A 25,480-nucleotide genomic window follows, 5' to 3' on the forward strand; every position below is an offset into this window, starting at 1 on the left:
ACATAAATCCTACGTACGTATCAATTCAGCTACCCAGGTATTTTTTAAATCAATACTACGATATGGGAGTTTACATCCCATCTTAATTTTGCCTTACTGTAGCCTATATTTAATAGCCATTTCGGGCTCTTGAATGAATAGCTCAAAATTATTTCACTCAAAATTATTTCAATGGGGAAGAGGCAAGGCATATGATTTATGAATACAGTGGAATAAAATTTATATTTCCCAAGGAGTGTAATTAGACAAAATTCCTGGGAACAAATTCATCTGTATTCATTGTATTGGGAGAGAGGAGCTCTTTTTCCCTTCAGTTTCTTTTCTAAAAATGTGTGTGTTCTATATCCTTAATGCAGAACAGGCTGGAAAATCTGAGGAGATGGCAAGGAATATGTTTGTTTACTTTGATTTATAGTGTCGGCAATCTCTCACGTTCTCAGAGTTTGGCCTTCTTCTTGTAAAATGGTAAAAGCTAATCAAGTGTCTGTTCCTTAAAATTCAGTTAACTTGTAGCTTCAGTTGCCTCAAAACATTAGACATTTAAAATTAATCCAAATACTACAGTTTTAATTCTGGTACATAAACACACCAACACATATACTATATTGCAGGGTGTATCATCTTTACATGGATCTTTATATGGAATAATTTTATGAGCAAACCAAGTTAAATCATTTTTGTTTTTATACCAACAGCCTTCAGATGTGCAAACGGCAGTAGTAAAACAAGTAGTGAAGAAATAGATATGTATGTTATGAAATAATATTTCTATTTTCCCACCCCCACATTTCTTTTTTCCCCAGAAAAGAAGACCAAAAAAAAAGTTTAAATCTCTAGCCACAAATTAATTACTTAGTCCTCTTGACTTGATTTGACACTAAACTCAGGAACATATTTGCTAAATCCTGTCCTTAGGTGCAGAATGCCTTACGTAAAATTAGTCAAAATGTAATTTGCAGGAAAGGCAAAAACATGTTTACTCAAAATGGCTATAAACAAAGCAAACACTTTCATACTCTTTAGCTTTCCAAACAGATGTGTAAACAGGAGCATACAGGGCGTGATAGCTAGCATGTTTATTAACATAACCTTGTTGCAGAGAGCACCCTAGTGTTCCACCCTCGGGGGCAGACCCAAGCCCCAGGTCTGACGCAGAGCCAACCTACACTAAGTCACGCAATGTGCACTCAGCCAGTTAGTGCCCTTCCTCCCACAAACACATGTTCCAGAGATCCCTCACTTGGGTCCTCAGGTGCATGCAGAACCCCACATAGCTCAGTGTTCACAGGAAGAAATTCCTCTTGCTTCTTGTGGCCCTTACCACTTCTTTGGATCAAAACTCTTGTGTTTCTGCTTTGTTAAGTTGAACTTGAAAGTCTTGGAGTTCAGGAGCTATGTCTGAGTCGGCAAATACCCCACAGAAAGCTGCATGTTGTTGGTGCTTACGAATGTGTTTGTATGGCTACAAAGACACAGAACGAGGGTCCAGAAGGAAGAAAGAATAGACCCAGTGGTCATGATAGGCCTCTAACATCTGCTGCAGGCCTTCTGGCTCCTCTCGCAGACACAGATACACCAGCTAATGAACACAGGCTTGGAAACTCACTGAGCAGGTCAGGACAGGTGGCTGCGGGCTGGAAATGAGTGCGGTGAGGGACACGGGGCTATGTAGAGAAAACATCCAAGAAGCTAATGAACCTGGCTGTGGGCACAGACTCTCAGATGGTCCAGCCCCAGGCACCCTTTCCCCTCTCCCACCATGACACTAGATGCCCAGACCACAGGGCCATCTCTAAGGGGAGGGTGCTCTTGCCTCTGGACAGGCCAGTGCACTCTCCATCGAAGTGTCTATGGCTTCCCTCTCCACAGACTGGGTTGGAGTCCAGGAAGACCCTCATTCCTTCCCTGAGGAACGCTAGGCAACACTGCCAGAGCTGTACTTGTGGATTCCCTGGGGTGGGCACGACCAGTAGGGCATTGTCGGCTCTCAGCGGTATCCGTCTGTCTGGATCCAGGAATGGTGGCTCCAAGGACAGGGCTCTGGCTCTGGCTGCACCCCCCACCACCCGAGGCTCTCCCAAGGGGGCAGCTTCTCAGCCATCTGTGATGCCAAACAGCTCCCGCATGAGGGGGCTGGCGAACGGGTGTATGTCTTGAATGCGCAGCAGCCTCTGGGTGTGCTGGGCATTGATGCTGCGGAGCTCGGTGAGCATAGCCATGATCTTCAGGAACAGGAACCTGCAGGCCAGCCAGAGGAATAATTGGGGGTGCGGCCCACCCTTGTCCCCATCCACCAACCCTGGGACTGCTTTGAAGTTGCACAAGTTTGAGGGTATTACTCTTAGAACATCTCAGGCAAGCCAAGAGACAAGGTTCAGTTGAATTCCTTGAGCTCCTCCTAGTCGGCGGATGAGAAGTGCAGAACAGACTTGGAGGGACTGAGGTGTGGACTTACACTCCTCCCTCACCCCTCATGCCTTCCATGGGAAAATCCAGGCACTGCAGGGGCCGGGCACAGAGAGCAATCTAGGGGACAACATGGCCTTGGCGCATGGCTGTGGGCCAGGACCAAGCAGCGGAGTCGTGGAGGCAGCAACTACAGGATGACCTGCCGATCCTTCCTGGATCCAGCCCGGGATCTAGCGTCTGAGAGCAGTTTCATGCCTTAGTTTTTGCGTGATGCCTCCCAGCTCCAAGCAGGGGAAGACCAAGAACATCAGGAGGTGGCCCAGAGGCTGAGCTCAAACTAAAGTCAAAGCGGGCCAAGCAAGGACTTGGGGTTTGAAGTTCAGCCAACACACCTCGTGCAGGCCTTCACCCCTCAGGGCCTGGGCCTGTAGGACTGCTGAGAGCCAGCGCAGGGATGGAAACCCCTGTCTGGCCGAGCCCTGAGCAGCCTTCGTCCTTTGGCTGTGGCCAGCACAAACTACGGACTTTCCTACCCTGCCTGTTTGTGCTTGTTCCTGGACGGGATTGGGGAGCACTCAAAAGGTCCACCTTCTGCCACCTCCAGATCCCACCCATCTGTCTGGGGACCCTGAGGCAGTCACCCTGAGTCTCCAGCCCCTTGCAGGGGAGTGGTGGCACCCATTTCATGGGTCTGTGTTCAAGATTAAAGGGGTCAAATCATGTAAACTGCTTGGCCCCAGGGCTGGCACTTCTCAGTGCAAATTTATTTATTACTACCATCATGGTTTTTGTCATGGTTATTTTTACTACCATGCTGGTTACTTCTGGCTATTGGTAGAAGAGCCTGTAGGAGCCTCTGGGGGTACTCCCTGGTGGTTCCTATTCCTGCTGACAGGAGTGGAAAAGGGCAGACAGGAGAACGTTCACAGCTGGGCATGGCCTCTGGCCTTTCCTCAAGTTTCTCCATTGCTGGGCTGGAACTCAGGCTGACTGGGCTGGGGGCCTTAGTGGAGGTCACAGAATAGGGCCCCAAAGCCCCGGGAGTCAGAGGCTGCCCCAGGAGAAGCTCTGGCCTGCCCTCTCCGAGAGGCCCAGAACAGGTGGGGTGCCTAGAGGACGGGGCTGCTGGAGGGAACCCCTCACACCCTCCCTGCTTGCTGCTCACCGGTGGGCAGGCTGGGGCCGGCTGCACTCGATGTAGGCCTTCAGGGCAATGGCAAATCTCTCCTGCAGCTGGTCCACCACACTGCGCTGCACCACACCTGGGCGGTCTGCGGGGGACGGGAAGACAGCGTGGTGCCAGCAAGGCCGTGGGGGCAGACAAGATCGGGCCAGCCAGAGAGTGCAAATGGCCAGCCAACCACCTTCCGGAGCCAGAGGCACCCAGGCAGGGAAGGGAGGATGGCACTCGAAGGGGACATCACCCCGCCAACCCAGGGAGAAGCTAGCCAGGGACCCCCTCCTGGCCATGCAGCAAACGGGGGCAAGCCCAGAGGCTGGGACCCTCCCTGGGGAGGGCAGGGGTGAGCTGCCACCTCCTCCTAAAGCTGAGGGAATGCAAGCAAGCCTGGGGCTGGAGGTGCTGGAGGGGAGTGGCCAAGCAGGCCAGGTGGGGTCGTCACCTGGAGAGAAAAGAGAGATGGCCTGCATCAGCACGTACTCCTCCCTATGCAGCTGCAGCTTCTTCAGCCTGTAGTGGAACTTCAGCACCGGCTCCAGGAGAAGCTGCTGGAAGCCACCTGTGGGTGGGCAAAATTCTCAGCCTTCCCTCACAGAGGGCTTGTTTGCCAGTCGACCCGTCTCTGCCCTGCAACCCCAGGACCCTCGGCCTGTCCTGATGTGGCTCCTCCCCTCCAACCACGCGCATGTTTGTCCCCCTCCGATGGGGCAGGCAGGCAGCTCGCGGGCACCTGCGGGGTCTTCCAAGCAGTAGGACAGCCGACCACACTCCCAGGTTCCCGTCTCTGCGTTGAACACCGTGTTGAATCTCAGCTGGCACAGCTCAAAGGTGGCCCCCTTTAGCAGGGAGATCTGGTCCTCGATGGGCAAATCCCTAGCAGAGAGGATGGGGGGGATGTGCCAGCTTCCAGACTGGGGGCTATAGGCCAGCCCCCTCCCATATCCAGAAACGTGGCTGGGGGGGGGGGGTGCTGCAGATGCTTTCAGATAGCCTCCAATCCCTCCTCTGACAGCAGCCAAGCAGGTTGCTCCTCCCCACACCTCCCGCGGGGCTCCTGCTGCTGGGGTCTGTGCTGCCAGTGAGGCCTGCTCTCCCCTACTGTCCAGCCCATCTCCTCCAAGTCCCCCACAGCCACTGGCCCACGGTCCATGCTGCGGCTCCAGCTCCCCAGCCTCCAGTTTCTGCCTCAATTTCCCCACTTGGGATGACCACCCCTCTGGCTTCCCCTTAGGTAAACCCTGCTGGCCCTTCAAGACAGGCTGTGGAGGCACCTCCCAGAAGTCCTTCCTCTGGCGCCGCTCCTTTGGCAGGAGCTCCATGCCTGTAGGCATATCTGCTTCCTGCTGTCTGTTATGGATTGACTGTTTCTATCGCTTCGCTCAAGGCAGCCCAGATGCCGTCAGCCCCCTCCCGGCGCTGAGGCCAGGCCAAGACACAATGGCCACCTCTGAAATTCATGTTTAGGCTGACACCACCCCCAAAATCTGCGAGTTCCCGACTCCCCACAGAGGAGCATTTCTACTAAGACCCCAGAAGGAACAACATTTAGGCTGGCTGTTGAGGGGCCCCCTGCCTGTCTTTGGTCTCCTCAGAAATTCGGTCCCTTTTTTTCTGCACCAGCCCCTTTCTTTCAGATCTATAATCTCAGGAAGTCGATCTTACTCTCTTATTTCCCAGCGCTGGCTCAGGACCTGGTGGATAGTTGGCTTTGAACTCTGCACTCTGCTCCCAAATCGGGCCCCTCTGGTTAACTACAACCCTGTGCAAGTTCCTTGACCTTGGTGAACCTTAGTTTTCTATTTGTTGAAGGAAGGAGATCATCATGCACACCTCCGGGGGGGGCAGTGCTCACAACCGTGCTCACAAGAAATGGCAAGTAACCTCACACCACGATGTTCCATTGCGGGTCACCGGATGTCAGTGGGGATCTGCCAAGATCCACATGTGCAGGCAGGCCTTTCTCTTACTCCCCTGATCTAATGTGCTACATCTGACTCATAGCCACCCTCACCCCATTAAACAAGGCCTCGGTGTCACAGGGGAACAGGTGGGCTCCTACAATATAACCTGCCCTGCCTATTGATGGGAAGGGTAGGTGGAGATAAGGGAGGGTCCTTTGGCACCAACATCCCCCAAATTCAGAGGAATCTACCCTAGACCCTTTAAATCTGCTGGCCACTGCCTGCTCCTCTCCACACCCCTCCACCCCGCCGCTGTGTCCTACCTGAAGTGGGAGATGACTTTGGCAAAGTTGATGATGCCTTTGAACATGTAGGTTGACATGTCAGCCATGTGGGGCAGCAGGGAAAAGATCTCTCTCCCACTGCTATCAGGTTGGGGTTTGTAGTTCCAGATGCTGCCGTCTTCCCCCCGCAGGCGCAGAGAGACCTTCAGTGAGCACAGATCTTCCCTGATCTGGCTCCACTTGGCAGCTTCTTCCCCCGCTGGAGGCTGCAGGGATTCCGGAACCTCGTGACCACTGCTGGGCACTTCTGGCAGCTGGGACAGGACCCGGAAGATGGAGAGAGGACAGGAGGGGCAGCATGTATTCTCCCAAACAGGTTTCTACACAGGCCACTGCTGCAGCCTGAGAGGATGCCAAGTGCAGACACACACACACACACACACACACACACACACACACGTGCATGCATATATACGTGCGTGTGTGTGTGCACGCAAGTATTCGTTCCTTCTCTCTGGTCCTCTCCTGTCAAGTGGATCTATCAATGTTCCCTCCCATCCCTGCCTGGTCAGAAATGGGTTTGCTCTCTGCCCAGTGGAATGTAAGGGATCTCCACCTCTGGGTGTGTTCCAAGCACCCCTGACTTAAAAAGGAGGTTGTGGGAGCCGCAGATGGAAAGAACAGACTCCAGGGGTCACTGGCTGCCAGCTCTCTGAGTGGAGCCAATCGCCTGAGATACACCTGTGAGCACAGAGCAGGAAGAGAGCACCGGGATCAGACATGGCTGACATTGCTGAGATCACAAATGTGTCTTAGATCTATAAAACCCTTTCACAAATGCCAGATCCCCAACAGGTCCTGGGCCTGTCCTCAGAAAGCCCTGAGGGTCAACCACCCTAGAGCAACTCAGCTTCCAAAACTCTGTTTCTGGCTCAGGCCCACTTACTACCTGCTGTGGAAGGAGAGAACAAAGATTCTCTCTCTGAGCACATGTCAGAATCACCTAGGTGTTCCTTGTCAAAACACCAATCACTGGGCCCCACCGTCAGCGTTTCTGATTTGGCAGGTCTCGGGTAAGCTGAGAACTGGTATTTCTAACCATTCCCTGGGGCCCCCACTGATGCGCAGGCGGGGGCCACTCTTTGAGAACCCTTGGGAATGAGACTGGGGTTTTGAGGAGCTAGGATAATGTCTGAGCCAACTGGAGAGAGCCTCATACCCGGAAGTCCTTGAAATTGGAGAAGGTGGTGTCAAAGGTTTTCATCTGAGCATCCATCAGTTCTCTGATCATTGTCTGCTGCTCCTGAGTCAGCCCCTTGGCTCCCAGGGTCTGAGTGCCCATCCGTTCTCTCTTTTTCCTCCTGATCAGAGCCCGCCTCTGCTCCACAGCCGCGTCGGACATGATCACTGAGGGGATAACCAGGGGCAGGCTCAGGCACCTGCAGGAGCTTGGCTGCACTTGGTGAGCCTCCATGCAGCAGGAGGACTAGGGCTGGTGGCAAAAAACCCACCCTGTCCTAGATGGTGGGCTCCCCTGGAGAAACACTGGGTTAAGGGCTGAGAGTGATGTGCAGCTGGTAAACCGCCTGAGGCAGTGGGTTTGTGACAACTTTGTGGAATATTGGGAAGAGCTCGGGTTTCAGAATTGAAAGATGCTGGGTTTTAGTAACAGCTTTGCCACTCGCTAGCGGTGACCTTGAACAAGCACCTTAACCCCTCCAGGCTTCAATGTCCTTCTTCATGATCTGGAGCAACAGTGCTCCCCTCACGCTGCTGCCACAATGAGACATGGCATGCAAAGTGCCAGCAGATTTCCTGGCACATAAGTGGTCAGTCAGTAGTCTTCTTTGGTGGATTAGACAACAAACCAGACTTCTCAGAGTTCCCCCAAGGCATCTGGGTCTCCAAGACCCTAGGGAGCTAAGGCTGCTGCTCAGCACGAAATATTGGTGACCATTCCAGCCATTTCCTACATAGGTTGGAGCCTTAGGGCCTTCCATGGATTTCTGGAGCTTATGTGTGCAGAGCAAAGAGGTGGGCGTCGGTGCAAGCAACGGTGGAGACAGCCACACGAGGGCCTGACTCTCAGCTGGCCTGCAGGAGATGCCCCTGTCCACAGGCCCAGGGAACTCGTCCCCTGAGAGGCTGCCAACTCTGGGATCAGTGGAGACATACGCACTGGAAGCTTCCAGCCTTTTCCCTACCAGCCTCAATCTCAGAGTGAGCTGGGAGCACAATTATACACCCAAGATTTACAGGTAGAATGATAGCATCCTATGCCACCTGTCTGACTCCTCTGGAATTCCTCCCAAACACCAGGTTTGGGAGGCTGATGGGTACTAGCTGCTAGAAGGTTGGGGGTCGTATCACACCATGTGCCTCTGGCTTCCTTCTCCCCAGTTCCCCTGGCCCAATTTGGCTAAAACACCATGTGGACGATTATGAAAGCGACGAAAAGAATCGTGCAGGGGCACCTGAGGGGTTAAAGGAGCATGAGATGCCCACCACACCTCCCGGAGCAGAGAATAAAGACGCATTTTCTCTGTCAAGTCCTTGTAGGATGGGCCTGGGGTGGTGGTGTGGGCAGGTGGCCCACGAGCTCGCCTCCCTTGGCCTGCCTGTTGTACACAGGTCTCAGGCATGCGCACACCCATGGTGCGTGTCTGCACACGTGCGCGTACACGTCACCACGCTTCCGCTTCCGTCCAGCCTGGGCCCGAGGCACACCTGGCCCAGGCTCACGATGCGCATGCGCCCCAGCCCGCGCCCGCCCAGGGCCCTTCCCGCTGCTCACTCTCCTTCTTCATCCCGCTCTCCAGGCACTTGCGGAGCCGGCAGGCCTGGCACTGACGCCGGGTCTTCCGGGTGATTTCGCAGGTGCCCTTCCGGAAGGGGCACCTCAGCCGGGTGTTGCGTTTCATGGCTCTCCTGTGAGAGAACAGAGAGTGAAAGGCCGGTTCGAGGAACACCGGGGCTTCCTGTGCCCGGGTGTGGTGGGGAGTTGGGGGGTGGGACGGGTGGTGGTGGGGGGGGGGGGGTGTTCCAAGCTACACGTCTCTCTGGACCCTGTTGTACTCCACACGACCCGGAGTGTGGCTGCCGACGTGGTTGCTTTGGGACCCGCACTAGACCAACCGAGCCCCGCGGGACTGGAGAGCCTCGCAGCACCAGCCCCAAAGCCGGGGCTTCTTCACTAGGGAGATGTCCAAGCTGCCGCAGCGCCTCCCGGGAGGGCCTGCTGTGGGTTCTGGCCCCCCACCCACCGCATGCTGACTGGCAGCCCATCTTAGAGATTGCGGGATGGGTCCTGGCTCTAGGGTCCATTTCTGGGCACATGTTCAGCTGCCAGGAACTCTGCAGACAGCCAGCTGGCTGTCCTGGGAGCTTCTGAGGGTCCCAAGTGGGCCCCTAGGTGGGAGCTGCTCTCACCTCCCTGGCCCTCCTGGTGGGCAGACTGCCAACTCCTCACACATTCTTTCTCTGCTTCCCTCCTTTCTTGGCCCGCTTCTCTTCCTTTTGATCTGAGAGCCTCGCAGGGGGGCTTTGGTCTTTACTCTTTCTTCATTTGGACAATGTGAACCGTTCTGTGTAGGCCTGTCTTGCTATGAGCTGATACTTTGCAGTCCTTAAGTTTTCGACCTCCCTGTTTGCCTGTTTCTAGATGAGACTGTTTTGTCCTATTCTTTTATTTTATGTCATTCTTTGCTTAACAAACACTCCCTGAAGTTGATTTGAGCACTAGAGTTTTGGCTTTTTGGATTCGTTCCTCTTTTATGAACTGATTTTCCATTTTATTCAACACATGGAGAAACAAAAGGGTTATCTTAGCGGAAGGGGCCCTTTCCCAGGTAAGATAAAAAGATGGAAGATGAAGTCCTCGGAGATATTCATGAATCTCCTGAAAAAATAGAAGGCTTTTGAACTGGCAACTGCCCCATACTCTGAAGCCGGGATAGGTCAGGCTGAGACTCTAAAGCAGTTCCCAGTGGGCTAATGGCAGAGCCCCAGTTAGATGTGACCCAGTGTGTTGGGGTGGCAGGTGGGTAAGGGCTGGCAGGTAACTCTACCTGAAAAAGCCCTTGCATCCTTCACATGTCATGACATTGAAGTGATAACCAGTCGCCTTATCCCCACATACACGGCAGATTTGGGGACCCCCATCTCCTTCATCTGCACTGACAGCAGGCTTCGCAGGTGCTGAATCTGCCTCTTCGTAGGACACAAGGTCAGCATGGTTCCAGCTTTCTCCAGGTCTCACCTCCAGGTTTGCTTCTAGGCCTCTTGGGCTAGAAGTGAAAAAAAAGACACAGGAAATGAAGGGGCCGGGCAGAGATGTGCTGAGACAGTCCTCCCTGTGTGCTGCTCCCACATGGTTCTGCAGACCCAAGGGCTGAACCACGGGAGAACTGGGGGTGGGATTAGTACTCATTATCAGGAAAGATGTCATGGTGGCGGTGTGTATGCAGTAACAGGGCCCTGTAGGAAAGCATGTGAACAGGAATATGGTGAGAGAAGGGTAAGAGGAAGAAATGAGAAGGAGAAAGAAAAGGTTGCCCTGGTGGGGTCACAGAAGCAATTCCTGAATGGACTTGGATTAGGAGCCCAAAACCTGGTCAGAGGCCCATGGGACAGGCCACTTGTTAGAGATGGTTCTGGGACTAGGGAGACAGCCTCTCAGGCATGAGGTGGCCCAAGCTCCCAGAGAAAGTTGAAAAGGCAGGACAGAAAGGCAGTTTTCAGCTAAGTAACCAAGCAAATGGGGAGAAAGACAGAGAGGAGACGGGCTCTCAGAATGCAGGAAGACAATGGCCAGCATTCCAGTCAAGCGGGGGCATAAGTGAGAAATCAAAGAACTTGTACCCGTTAGTAGACTTGTGTTTGAGATGCTTGCCCCAGGGAACGTTCACCTGAGAGTGTGTCCGAATTCTATACTTGGAGTGAGCACAGAGGAGGATGAGCAGAGATGGGAGTTGTCTTATCCATGATGCCTCCCAGAGCCTCTCTGGGCACTGATTACCCAGGGCCACCACACCACAGATGATGTTGCCTTTTCTTAACCCCAAATAAAACTTTTAGTAACATTTCAACATGAAAGTTTCTCTTTCCGGCAGCAAAATAGATGAAAGCAAACATTTCACCTGTAAAAATGAATTAGAAATTAATCTGTCCCACAATCCTGCTTCCAGAAAACTGTATATAAAATGGGCTGATGGGAAACTTGAACTGAACAGGTGTGGGGGGAAATCCCTCCTGATTTTTCAAATCATGATCCTGACCTCATGTGGGCTTGCAGACAAAATGTATATCGAGAGTCCTCCCAAAAACCTGAAGCTAATGATTTGATTGAAGGAGATCTTGGGTGGGCAGTGCTCCCAGGCACCCACAGAAGCAGACACACTCTTCTCTAGGGAAATCACTTTCCACTGAGGTGCAAAGAATCACACAAATGATTTTCAAGAAATATGAGCGAAACCTCACAAATCAGGAATCAAACACTAAGGTGGCACCATGAGCAAGAGCAGCAAAAACAATTTACAGTGGGCACCTGGGTGGCTCAGTGGTATAGGCCTCTGCCTTCAGCTCGGGTCATGATCCCAGGGTCCTGGGATCGAGCCCCACATTGAGCCCCACATCAGGCTCTCTGCTCAGCAGGAAGCCTGCTTTCCCCTCTCTCTCTGCCTGCCTCTCTGTCTACTTGTGATCTCTGTCTGTCAAATAAATAGATAAAATCTTAAAAAAAAAAAAACAACCAAAAAAACAACTTACAGCAGAATTAGATGTGCAAAGAATTGTCTGCCAAGGGACAAAGGGAGGAGACATTTACTTATTGCACTGTGTCTGACTGATACAACTCTGTAATGGGGAGGTATTAGGATTATTGCCAGAGACTCATGTCATAGCATTTGTGTAACTTTTACTTTGTTTTACCTAAGTTGACTGTCACACAGATCTGGTACGTTCTGTAGTTCATTCTCTCATATATGAAGCCCCAGCTAGAGAACCCATGACAGCTTTGCTCCGAAGTCTGTCCCAGCAAACCACACCTCCTGGGGTCCACACCTTATTGCAGTCCTCTCACAGGAGGAATCTGGGATGGCCTGTGTCTCGCTTTGACCAATAGAATTGTGGGGAAATGTCACTGTGCCGGTTGTGGGCCAAAGCTGCAAGAAGGCCTGGTAGCTTCTGCTTCTGCCCTTTGGGGGAGCCCTAACCTACCGTGTGAGAAAAGTTTAGCTCTGCTGCTGAGGTGACACCCAAGGGGACCATGCAGAGAGACCATGTGCAGAGGGAAAGCCCTCATATGACAAGATAAGAGAGGTCCCTCTGCCCTGCCCTTCCAGCCCTCCCCACCAAGCTCCAGACAAGTGAGCAAACCCTCGTGGACATACCAGCCCAGCTAAGCATCCGGCTGATGCCACAGAGCAGGCTGAGCTCTGTCAACATAGAATGATGGGAGAAAATAAAATGGTGGCTGGCTTCACCCAGCAAGTTTTGGGGAGGTTTGTTATATGGCAAGAGATAATGGAAACAGAACCGCTAGAGTTCTGTTAGAAATAGATCGGACCTGGGGGTGCTGGGTGATGCCTACAGTTCTGACCCTGCTTCCGCCTTACAACAGTCCTTCCAGCACGGTGCCCTGTGGACAGAGAAATGACAGTGCCTGGGTGACTGGTATGTGCCAGCCACATCTCTTGCTCATGTGAATTTAATCAGACTAATTAAACATGCAGTGTTGACTGAATCCAGCTGGGCTTGCTCTAAGGGTTGCACCTATTCCTCACCCGGCTTGGTAATCTGAGCATGCTGGAGAACTTGCAAACTACAGGGAGGACAGGGTTGAACTTGGGGAGAAAGAAAGGAAGGAGAACGGTGCATCCCAGGGTGATAGCGGAGAGAAAGTCTAAAGGAAACGCAGAGTTCAGTTTCTGCTATGGAAGGAGGAAGGATCCCCAAGTGCGGCTGGGGGAGGACTCCGGGATGCCCAGGAGCCGGGGAAGGACTTCAGAGGCAGGTGTGGAGGATGAAAACTGCATGGCCGCTGGGTTGGCTTTGACAGTGGAGAACGGTGGCCACTGGAGGCCCACACTGACAGCCCTGCAGAACACCTGAGTGGTCCTGGTTGAGCAGCTTCAGGCTCCAAAATGAGGCCGAATGAGACCCTGTCCGCAGACCTGGCATCTGCCAGTCAAGGGGGATTGAGCTGTGAGAGGCAGCACACTAGGTTTGAGTGTTCCCAGGACCCCAACAGTATGGGGTAGATGGCTAATCATGATGGAAAACCAAGAAAACCAGAGAAGTGTGTGAATATTCACACTCCTCACCAGCAGAAGGAATGTGTGAAAAGGTGGTGCTGGGGAGAGAGTCTACTTTGGGGGAGAGGGAGGGGTGGGAAGCCATCCACTAGTGACCCTTGGAGCCAGATATTGAGAAACTGTGTGAACACAGTGAGCCATGCTGCAGATACATCCAGGCTGGACACTGGGTATAGATGTGGGAAGCGCCTATTTTTTTGTTTTTAGGGAAGAAGGAAATGGCCAGTAGAAGGCCCACGATGTTGCCTGTTGGGTTGCCAAGTGTAGCAGAGATGTCTGGAGGTGGAGGAGAAAATTCTCACCAGAGCAGGAAGAGGAAATTGCTAGAAGGGGGGAGAGCAGGAGAGAAGCCCTCACCTGGGTGCCAAGGTAGATTTGGGAAAGAGACAGCCCTAGAGAAGTGAGAGTGGGGGAGACTCAAGGGCAGAGAGAAGGAATTTCCGGGACCTGCGCGACCAGTGGCCCAGGTAGCGAGGTGGGGGGGCAGCATGAAGACCCGAAGAGGGTAGAGTAAATGGCCAAAAGGGAGACCCTGATGATGGGTGTTTTCCATAAGGCAGCAGGAGAGAAGAGAGACTTCGGTCAATATTGGGGCCAGGAAAGAATCCCAGAGAGAAAGCCAGACATGATCATCTTGGAGCCCCTAGACAGAAAGAGCAGACTGGCTGAACCAAAAAGCATCATGGCAGTTGCCAAAGCAGGACATCCACTGAGCTCTGAGTGCCACGATTCAGGGGCTCTTCCACCTCCCCCCAACAGGCACCCACAGAGCATGGCGCTCATCAGAGCATCCCTTATAGAATATGGGCATCCTGCACTTTGCTCAGTGATTGTCCGGAGTCACCGTATGAGACACAGGTACTCTCCTCTTCAGCTATTCCCAGGTTCCCTTCCTGGCCAGTGAGCAGAACCACCCCCACAGACTCTGCCCAGCTAGTGTGGGAAAAATTTCGTCAAGTTTTCGACCCAGTCAGTGGGCAAGTAGACTTGCCAGGAGTCAGATTATGTGAAGTCTGAGGCTTGTACAACTGGAGGGGTCTTCTTCAAGAAAAAGAACGCACATTGCAAATACGGATTTAGGTACCAAAGAGAAGATGTATTTGTGAGAAAGACTAAGAAAAGAAATCACAATAAATTACAACTATTAATATTGTCCTTTGTGGGAAACAGAATAATGGTCCCCAAAGATTCGCATCCTAATCCCTAAAACATGGAAATGTGTTTCCTTATATGGAAAAAGAGTCTTTACAGATGTGATTGAGGAAACAGACCTCAAAAATCAGAGAAACTTTCCTGGATCTGGTCAGAGAAAGAGACGTGATCATGGAAAAGTGGTCAGATGCTACGTTGCTGGCTTTGAAGATGAAGAAAGAGGCTGTGAACTTAGGAATCCAGGCAGGCTCTAGAAGCTGGAAAAGGTGGTAAACAGACTCTCCCCTAGACCTTCCAGAAGGCACCAGCCTGCTAACATCTGGGTTTCACCCCTGTAATACTGACTTTGGACCCCTGACATCTAGAACTATAAGATAATAAATTTTGTATTAAGCCACCAAGTTTGTGGTATTACTGCAGCAGCAACAGAAAACAAATTATTCCCCTCATATAGCAATGATATTGTAATGTCATTTTTTTAAAAAAAGATTTTATTTATTTGACAGACAGAGATCACAAGTAGACAGAGAGGCAGGCAGAGAGAGAGAGAGAGAGAGGAGAGGAGGAAGCAGGCTCCCTGCTGAGCAGAGAGCCCGATGCCGGACTCGATCCCAGGACCCTGAGATCATGACCTGAGCCGAAGGCAGCGGCTTAACCCACTGAGACACCCAGGAACCCATGTAATGTCATTTTTTATATAAAAAAGTTTATATGGGAACTTTATATATAAAGTTTTTTCTCTAGTATCATTGACCAAACTTTGCTTTTTATTATGATAATGGGAATATTTTCATCTTCACATGTAGCTGAGGATTGTTGTCAAACATAAGAAAACCTCTATCAAGTTTCTTTCGTGTAAGACTTCGTATTTGGAAGAATTTTCCATGGTCTAATTCTTGGCTCCACACATTTCAAACTTCACTCCCCTTCTTTGGCTTCTGCCGGGCACCTGCAACGGTGGCGGACAAGCAGCAGAGCGGGACATTCCTGGGACCTATTGCTACGTTGGGTGGTTAGCAGTAACTCAAACCCACACGCAAGTAACTGCCACTATATGAATATGCCCAAACTATATGTACCCCCAACTCAATCTCCAATGAGCCCATGGCCACTCCATCAACACCTGGCTTCAGGGAAAATAGGACAGTGGTGTAGAAACCGTCTAAAAACAACCGTGCTTAAATATCTTACTTATGAAAATGTTATAAAAGGATTCAACTGTGCGAGGGAGCCCATGTACAGAAGGGGCCCAGAGCCCCAAGCTTCGTTGGCTAAAATCAATCTCTGATCTGTTTCCGTTGTCCCTGTCAACAAAGGGACACAACCTGCTGGAGTCTCCAGGAGAGATCACATCTCAGACTGGCCGACAGAGCCTTCACTGCTCAGTCTCCTCTGTGGGGCAGACTGATGCCAGTGTCAGGCCCAAGAGCCTGGACAAACGTGCCAAAAGGAAGCCCTCAGAGAAGCCCTCAGAGAATCCCTTTCCTGGGATCCGGCTGTCCCCCCCCCACACCCCCTCACCCCCCTTCTCTGCCTCACTGTTAACTCTTTAATCTTTTTCAGTGACAAGGACAAAGTCTTCTTTTTCTGTCCCACAATTCTGAAGGGGAAAGAGTGGGCTTTGGCTAGGACAGAAGGGGTCGGCAGCAAGGTGGGAGTTACAGGGAAATCTGGGGTTTTGAAAGGAGACCCATCAAATAACTTTTTTTTAAAGCAGAGAGATCAAGGAATGCTTTTAATAGGAAAAAAACATTACTACCTCCCCAGGCCCCTCACATCAGAAAGAGACAGGATGTGTCAGATAAAATGCCAACATTTTATCTGAGACAGTTACATGAGAAGAAATGTTGTGGCAGACAAGTATTCACAGCCTCCCCTCTGTCCTTGTAAAGGAGACACAAATTCGCCCAACCTGACCTCACAGGACGAGGGTGCTAAGGAGGGCTGCCCCCACCCACGACCACCCTCAGAAGGGCTCCTGGTGGGACCAGGTTCTGGGGCCCTGTGAGGGATGTTGTGACTGCTCTCTCCCAGGGAGATCCACCAACCAAGGGATCCACCAACCCACTGAGATCCTTTTCTAGTGACACGGAATGTCAGATATACAGACAGAGCCAACTCAAAGGGCCGATCGCTGAGCTTCTCCGTAGGGAGCCACCATTTCAAAGGGTGTCAAAACATTGCTGGAAAAACTGAGAAACAAAATAAACCATAAATTGTTTCCTTTCCTACACTCCTGGACAGTGTAGACGAGTCTCTATGGAGTGACTGGGGCACTCATGCATGTCACACTGGGTCACTCCAGCCAGCCACCGGAGATAAGACTCTGACAACCCTGAGCACCCTGTGAAAACTGGCAGACAGAACCAGAGACAGAATCGTGTGTGGTGTAGGGCTGTTTGAGGGGAATGAGTAGACTATTTTATTTTCTAAACACTTAAACATGCCTTCTAAGAAGTAGTCTGGCTTGGAAAATGGCACAGAATAAATTACTTGTCTTGATCATGAAGGACACAATACACGTTTTGCATTAAAAAAAGTATCACTTGCCAATAAATATATGAAAATATGCTCAGTGTCACAGATCACTAGGGAAATGCCATGAGACCTCCCTCTACACCCACTGGGGGTGCTGCTGTCACAGAAACGGAAAATAACAAGTGCTGATGAGGATGTGGGGAATTCAAACCCGCTTGCGCTGCTGCTGGGAACACAAAATAGCGCAGCTGCTCTGGGAAACAGGGCGGTGGGTCTTTTTTGAAGAAAAAATAAAAAACAGACCATATGATCCAGAATTCAACTTTCTGGACTGAAAGCAGGGCCTCAAAGTGGTAGGTGCATACCCATGTTCACAGCAAAAGGGGGAAGCAACCAAAATGGCCACAAACAGATGAATGGGAGACACGTGTTATGCAGTATTATCAGCCTGGACAAGGAAGGAATTCTGGCACAGGCTACGACACCAATGAACCTTGAGGACATTGTGCTAGTCAAAGAAGTCTGTCGCAGAAGGACGAGTACTGTATGATTTCAGTGTAGGAGGTACCTAAATGAGTTTAACTAAAGCAGTTACACTCATAGAAACACAAAGTCGAGTGGTGGCAATGTACAGTTATTAGAGTTAATAACACAGTGTTGCTAACATGGTTAATTAGCTAATAATACAGTATTATTTATTTGAAAGTAGCTTGGGGTGGGAATTAAGCATTCTTCACACATACACGCACACAGAGTTAACTGTGTCTACTGTGTGGGGTGATGGATGAGTTAATTATTTGGACGTTGGTAATCATTCTAAAATATATGTCTACCAAATCATCACATTGTACATTTTTTTTTTAGGTTTTATTTATTGATTTGAGAGAGAGAGAAAGACAGAGGGAGAGGGAGAAGCAGGCTTCCTGCTCAGTGGAGAGCCCAATGTGGGGCTCAATCCCAGGACCCCGAGATCATGACCTGAGCCGAAGGCAGACACTTAACCAACTGAGCCACCCAGGTGCCCCACATTTTACATTTTAAATATATATGATTATATTTGCAATTATTCCTCGATAAAGTTTAAAAAGTAGGAGAATGTTTGCCAGGGCCTGGGGCAAGAGAGGAATAAGGAGTTACTGTTTAATGGGTAGAGTTTCAGTTTTACAAGAGGAAAAAGACCTGGAGATCAGTTTCACAACAGTCTAAATATACTTAATGTTACTGAACCCTACACTTAAAGATGGCTAAGATGGTAAATGCTATATTATGTGTTTTTTACTATAATAAAAAAAAATACCATCACGTGTCACTAAATAAATGTTAGTCAGATATTTAAAGAACATTAAAAGGGAAGCCAATATATTTGACTGAAGTGTGTGGCCAGATACCTCAGTCCTGCCTTCCGCGGGAGGCCCTAATGCCCACAGAGAAGGCGGCCCCGGGAGCCAGGCAGGGTTTCGAGGAAGGAGAAGGCAGGAGGCAGAGACAAAGCTGAAGGAAAATAGAGAACAGAACCAGAGAACAGAAGGAACAACAGTAGTTCAAAGCACTACAGTAAGGAATAAAAAGATAACCAGGTCACAATCAAGCAAGCTGCTCTGGAGTTGGTGGTCGTTAGCTTTCGAACCACACTTCGGAACCTCAGTGACAGTTAAGATCTCTGTCTGCTTCAGAATCTGCATGGGGTGAAGTAACCCAGAGCACATGTTTAGAATCTAAGTTCAGGGATTCTCCAACGTTAACGTGCAAACAGATCACCTGGGGAGCTTGTTAAACACACCTTCCAACCCCTGGGTCTGGCGGTGGGTTTCGGATGTTGCCAGCGCTGCTGGTCTGATTTGAGTAGCAAGGACCTAAGAAAGCCAACTAACCCAGATGGGAAATGGGCTGTACACAACGGAGAAGATGACCGAGAGGCAGGTAGAGGGTATGGCAATTCAAACATTTTTAGGGTTCAAGAAGTTAGAGGAAGTAATGAAACACACATGCAAGATAACTGGTATCGTAAACTGTTGTTGAAAGTCGAAATGCGTTTGGGGGTGAGATAACTCCTTCCCAAGAAAAGGGTGTGGGGAGGAGATGAATATATATTTAATCTTCAAATGAGTCAAATCAAAAGGCTTTGAAGCCAGGTCACCAAGATTACGGGGAGGCAAGAGTGGGAAACTTGGAGTTGAAGCGGCAAGGACTCTAAGTGGAGGGGAAAATGATAGAAAACTTGTGATTTTAGGGATAGAAACTATTGGAAGCAGTAGGATTATAATATATTATGTTTTATATGTAGTATGTCTTATGTGTGTAGTTATATGTATGTATCTACATGCATCATAAGCATATACAATCAGAAATGTATGTATATACGCATGTGTGTATGTGTGTGGATATATGTCAGAACTGACCAGAGGGTAAAGAGGGAAAAAAAGCAGCTGAACGGAAGTTACATAAGTTTTGGGTTTCTGGGGTGCCTGGGTGGCTCAGTCAGTTAGGTGTCTGCCCTCAGCCTGAGTCAGGATCCTGGGTTCCTGGGATAGAGTCCCACTCAGTGGGAAGCCTGCTTCTCCCTCTCCCTCTGCCTGCTTGTACTCTCTGTCAAATTAAAAAAAAAAGAATTGAATTTCTAAGAAGTTGACAGTGAAGCTTGCAAACTATTGGTTTTGTTCAATGAAGGGAGAAGGTTGGCAGGTTTTAACTCCTATGATACAGGTTTTACTATTTACTAAGTGTTGCCAAATCATCATCTCCTGCAGGGGCACCTGTGAGGTCAGCGGAGAAGGGCCTCTCTGTGGTTGAGCAGGGCCAGACAAGTCTTATTATCCCCTTTACGACTGAAGCCACTGGGGTTGTGTGTCCAAGGTCACAAAGGCAACAAGTGATAGAACTTTTCCCTTGATTCTAATTCTTCCTATAGGGCCAATGGATGCGCTATGTACAGTGTAAGGTTTTTTTTTGTTGTTTTTTTTTGGTTTTTTTTGCATTTTTTGTCACAAAAGACAGTGATAAAATGAGATCATATATTTAAAGTTTTTTTTTTTAATGGATCAAATACTGTGAACAAAAGTGTCCCCCACTCCTTGGCCCTGGCATGGGACAGGCACCCAGAGGAAACTCAGAGAGGAAATGTCACATTACATAAATTCAAGTGAGAAGTCTGTTGCTATCTTCAGGTGGCCATGCAGTTTGGCCTTTGTGCATCTGGGATGCAGTCATCAGACCCAAGGGGTCAAAAAAATTTGTTCCTAGACATAGATCAGGGTTGAAAGCTGGTATCAGCCCAAGTTAAAAGTACATCCCGTACCATCTTCCAATATTTAACAGAGCACAATGACCTCTGAGTCAACTGCCTGTCTCTTCTATGTGTTTGCAGTGTTCCTACTGCGTAGCATTTCAGAATGTGACTAGAATTCATCCAGACCCAGGAGAGTTGTTTCTGACATTACATGAGGAATTTGGATGTATCTCTTTATCTTAATTTTCATTTGGATATTGTTATTTCAGTGTTTCACAGAAGTTCAGGGGATAAGGCAGGTGGATGAACAGGTGTTGGATGGCAGGGAACTCTTCCCAGTCCCCTGCAAATCCTGACACTTAGAAGGCTCCTGTATGCAAGAAGAGGCTCCTACACACTCCTATGTCAAAGAGTCCTGCAGAGAAGTCTCCAGGAAATAGGAGTTCACAGTATGAAATAATAATGAATTAAAATCAGAAACATTGGGGGAACTGGGTGGCTCAGTCAGTTAAGCGTCTGGCTCTTGGTTCTGGCTCAGGTCATGATCTCATGGGTTGTGGGATCGAGTCCTGCATCTGACTCTGTGCAGAATCTGCTTTTCCCTCTCCCTCTGCTCCTCCCCAGCTCATTTTCTCTCTCCTCTTCTCTCTCAAATAATTAAAATCTTCAAAACAAAAATCAGTGATAAAAAATACCTAGACATCAAAGGATTTGTGAATGGTGTCCCTAGAATTGTGCAGTGCACAACTCCTACAACTGTATGCATCAGCCCTGAGATTCTCCTCAGTCTTAATTATTGCTCTGCATTGTGCTGGAAGGCCAAGAAAAGGCAGTAAGAGAAAAAAATATTTTTCTCTGTGTAAAGATGAGGAAGGCAAGAACAAAACTCTTTTACATATATAATATAGTTGTCTACCAGGAAGTTTGAACAGAATCAACTGATAGTTTTACAAGTATTAAGAGAATTCAGTAAAATGACCAGACAAAATATCAAAACACAAAATAGATTTTTGGGGCATCTGGGTGGCTCAGTCACTTAAATGTCCGATTTTTGGGTTTGGCTCAGGTCATGATCTCAGGGTCATGAGATCGAGCCCCATGTTGTGCTGAGTGACGAGTCTGCTTGAGTTTCTCTCTCCATCTCCCTCTGCCCCTTCCTCCCAACTTTCTCCCTAAAATAAATAAATAAATCTTTAAAAAAAAAATAACACCAAACACAAAATAGATTTTGTATATGTCAGTAAAAAAATCAATTAGAAACAGTAAAGCTATAATAGAAATTGACTCTATAATATTTCCTATGATAGAATAGGAAATGCATTTTTTTAAAAAAAGTAGCAGCAGACATGTAAAAATGAGAATTTAGTACACAATAGAGGGAATGTTCAAATGACTAGGGAGAGGGCAAACTTAATTTGGAATATAGGACTAAAAGCCCATTTGTTTTTAGGTGATAAAGTTATTTAAAGAAAGTATGCTAATACTTTATTATCATCGTAATCTTAGGAGGTTGAGAAGGCTTCCCTACATAAGCCCCAAAAAACAAAATCCATAAAGGAGAAAATTAATAAATTCAACTAACTCAAAATAATAACAGCAATAACAATAACAGTAAATACTTCTGTTGACTAAAAAACATGATGTAAACAAAGTTAAATAACAAGTCACAGACTTAGCAGGAATATTTATTATATGTATATCAAAGGATTAGCACCAAGAATAAATATTAGACTCCTACAAGTAAGTAGAAGAAAATAACCCCATATAAAATGAGCTAAGAATATGAATGGGCAATTAAGAAGAGGAAATACAATGGCCAAGAATGATATAAAATGATGCCCAATTGCACTAGTTGTTAGTGCAACACTAGTTGTGTGTCCCCCACCCCCATTTCAGCATGTGACTATATCTCTAAGTGTACCTTTAAAGAGGCAATTAAGTTCAAATGGGGTCATTAGGGTGGGGCCTAATCCCATATGACTGATGTCCATGTAAGAAGGAGAAATCTGGAAGGCAAGCTACCAGAGCTGGGCTCTCACAGAAAGCTATGGGAGGACACAGTCAGACCTCAGAAGGAATGACACATGCCAGCTCTTTGATCTTGGACTTTGAGCCTCCAACACCGTGAGAATATAAGTGTCTGGAGTTTAAGCCCCCAAGCATGTGGTGTTTTGTTATGGCAGCTTTGCAAACTAACACATTAGTAATCAGGGACATTTACATATTTTACAATGGGTTACTATTTTCACTCATCTCATCGGAAAAACAATAAATGTTTAATAGACAGCAAGCATCAGGGTGTGGAGGAACAGTAACTGTCATTCTCTGTGGAGGGAGTATAAATTGTTGCAGTCACCATGGAGGGCAATTTGATAACATCAAAAATTAAAATGCACATGTTCTGGGGCGCCTGGGGGGCTCAGTCAGTTAAGTTTCCGATTCTCAATTTTGCCTGAGGCCATGATCTCAGGGTCCTTGGAGGAGTCCAAGGTGGGGCTCCAAGCTGGGTCTGGAGCCTGCTTAAGAGTCTCTCCCTCTCCCTCTGCCCCTCCCCCCCCAAAAAATAAGTAGAAAACTTTGAAAAAAATAAAACGCACATATTCTATGTATAATCCATACAAAATTATTGACGTAGAGCTATATACAGAGATAGAAAGTCTCCATATGGAATATGGATATGAAAAGTTTGTTGGGTGGCAAACCCGAATGAGAATAATATGACAACAAACAGTTTGCTAGTACATGTACGTATCTGTGAATGCGGAGGATTGGCGATAAATGTACCAAACTGGTTATAGCAGTTGCTTTTGAGGGGACAGGGGACTGGCACTGGCAGGATGGCTTAAGGAGAATTTAGCTTTATCTATCCTGAATCATCATTTTTTTTTTATTTATTGTTTTGAGTTTTTATTTACATTCTAGTCAGTTAACATACAGTGTAGTTTTAGGAGTAGAACTGAGTGATTCATCACTTACATATAACCACCCAGTGCTCCTCACAAGAAGTACCTTCCTTAATGCCCATCACCCATTTAACCCATCCCACGCCACCTCCCTCCTTCAACCCTCAGTTTGTTCTCTATAATTAAAAGTCTGTTTTCTGGTTTGCCTCTCTCTTTCTTTTCTTTCCCCATGTTCATCTGTTTTGTTTCTTAAATTCCATGTGAATGAAATTGTATGGTATTTGTCTTTCTCTGACTGACTTATTTTGCTTAGCATTATACTCTCTAGCTCCATCCACGTCATTGCAAATGACGAAAAAAAAGATTTCATCTTTTTGATGGCTGAGTAATATTCCATCACACACACACACACACACACACACACACACACACATCTTCTTCATCCATTCATCAGTCAATAGACATTTGGACTCTTTCCATAATTTGGCTGTTGTTGATAATGCTGCTATAAACATAGGGGTGCGTGTGTCCCTCCAAATCAGTATTTTTGTATCCTTTCAGTAAATACCTAGTATTTCAATTGCTGGGTCGTAAGGTAGTTCTATTTTTAACTTTTGGATCCATTATTTTACAAAAAGCATGTAATCAGGCTTCATCACTTTAAAAAGCTATTACCTACTAACAATAGTTTAATCAGTTTTGTGGTTGTTTATTATGTTCATTCATAATAATTGAAGAAAAAGTTGATAGCTTGAGACTAGGACTTGACAAACTTTTTCTGTAAAGGGCCATATAGTTAATATTTTAGGCTTTGGGGGCAATATTGTCTTTTTTGCAAGTACTCAATTCTGTTGTCCAAGGGCAAATGCAGCTGTAAATAATATGTCATTACTGAGCATGGCTGTGTTCTAATAAAATGTTATTTATAAGAACAGCTGGTGGCGGGGGCGCCTGTGTGGCTCAGTTGGTTAAGCATCTGCCTTCAGCTCAGATCCTGGTCCCTGGGTCCTGGGATTGAGCCATGCATCGGACTCTGCTCGGCAGGGAGCCTGCTTCTCCCTCTCCCGTTCCCCCTGCTTGTGCTCGCTCTCTCTCTCTCTCTCTGTCTCTGTCAAATAAATAAATAAAATCTTAAAAAAAAAAATCTGGTGGTTCACATTTGGCATGCACACCATAGTTTGCCAATCCCTGGTTTAGATTTAAGTTTGTAATATAACTTAAAGATATTTTCAAAAGGATATTGAAAATTATACTTAATAAGTATATGGAAAAATTTATCTTTCTTATGAACCAACTACTTAAATAAGTAGTAGCCTCTGGGGCCTTGCTTAGAACATTCTGGACTCTGGCCATATCATTCGAGATCAAACACCCATCACAGTGGAAATAATCCAGTCACCTTGGCCACCTTGGTGCTGACCATTGACCTTTCCAGCCAGCACCAAAGTCACACAGCCATCCCGTGTGTGAGGAGTCTAGTGCCTGTCGCAGCTGACTCACTGAATCAAGGTTCAGTGGCCTCAGAGGTAACTCCTGACCATCCCCACACATGGTGTTACCTTCAAACATAGCTGCTGGGCTGCTATGGAGAAGAGGTTTTGTTCTGCGGGCCAGGCTGCCTACCCCGGCAAGTAAAGGTAGAACACAGACTGGGCCAAAGCCAACTCAGCCTGAGGGCTGGGGAGGGGTTTGGAAGAGCCTCTGAGGGACCCCTTGCAGAGGAGATCAGGCCCTGTGACTGTCCTGCAGCTGGGTCTCTGCCCTGGCCCCAAGGACTGAGAGGAACCAGGGCTGAGTTGCTCCCAGCCCCCACAGCCCCGCACCTGGGTATTTTTCTGGATCAGGATACTCTAACTCTGCAACAGAGAGGGGGCCGATTGTGTGTATGACTCATTGTGGCTTATATAAAATTGAGATTTCCACTGTGATTATTTCTTTAGGAGGCAGGTGCATGATCAGGAAGCATGGTTAATGGAACTCGATATTAAGTGATTATCTGCACGTTTTTTTCCATCCTGGAAAGCTGAACAGCTGTAAGGCCAATATGACCCTCTACGGTGCGGGCCTCAAATGTTAAGATATGTTTGCGTTCCCACTTTTTTTTTTTTTTTTGGCAGGGATCTGGGGAGGCGATCTGCCCCTGGCAAAAGAGAAAGGAAGAAAGAAAACCCATACCTGCTTGGTGGCAACTTCTTTGCTGTGACTTCTCCTTTGGTGTCCGCTCTGAATAAGCAGGAACAAAGGATCAGGGAGAAGCTCGGCAGCCCTCAAGTCCTTGCCGTGCTGAAGACTGAAGCATTACCTTCCTCTTTCGCTTGTTACTGTGGTGAACACTTTGCCCTGGGGAGAGGCTGTGGCTCCTGCTAGAGTTCCGACCTAGGTTATTTCCCAGGATGTGAGCCAATCTTGTCTCTCACCTACATCTCAGTCCAGGTCAGACGTAGGCTGTAGGCTCCCTGTGGCCCCCATCCGGCACTCCTAAGTCCCAAGTCCAGAGCTCCAACTAGCAAATGAACCTATTACCGTATTTACTCTCATTACGTGCCCCCACTTTTTTCTCCAGTCTTCACTGTAAAATGCTGGAGATGGGGGGTAGTGTTGCTAGTATGTGTTTGGTCTAACTGGTTCTGTGCA

General features: G+C 48.3%; 1 protein-coding gene across 2 annotated transcripts; it reads right to left on the reverse strand.

Moving 5' to 3' along the window:
- Positions 1-557: 557 nt before the first annotated feature.
- On the reverse strand, positions 558-25,104 carry NR1I2 (nuclear receptor subfamily 1 group I member 2). Of its 2 annotated transcripts, XM_032347723.1 has the most exons (9): positions 25,022-25,104; positions 9,842-10,060; positions 8,569-8,702; positions 6,994-7,181; positions 5,814-6,088; positions 4,320-4,462; positions 4,032-4,148; positions 3,575-3,680; positions 558-2,238 (listed from the first exon to the last, which is right to left on the reverse strand). In XM_032347723.1, the coding sequence occupies exons 2-9, from the start codon at positions 9,871-9,873 to the stop codon at positions 2,094-2,096; spliced, it is 1,140 nt and encodes a 379-aa protein (XP_032203614.1). In that variant the 5' UTR covers positions 9,874-10,060; positions 25,022-25,104; the 3' UTR covers positions 558-2,093. The 2 variants fall into 2 exon arrangements, with proteins under 2 accessions (XP_032203614.1, XP_032203608.1); XM_032347717.1 differs by having other exon boundaries at positions 3,575-4,148.
- Positions 25,105-25,480: the final 376 nt, after the last annotated feature.

Source organism: Mustela erminea, chromosome 1 (assembly GCF_009829155.1).
Source record: "Mustela erminea isolate mMusErm1 chromosome 1, mMusErm1.Pri, whole genome shotgun sequence".
NCBI classification, from domain to species: Eukaryota; Metazoa; Chordata; class Mammalia; order Carnivora; family Mustelidae; genus Mustela; species Mustela erminea.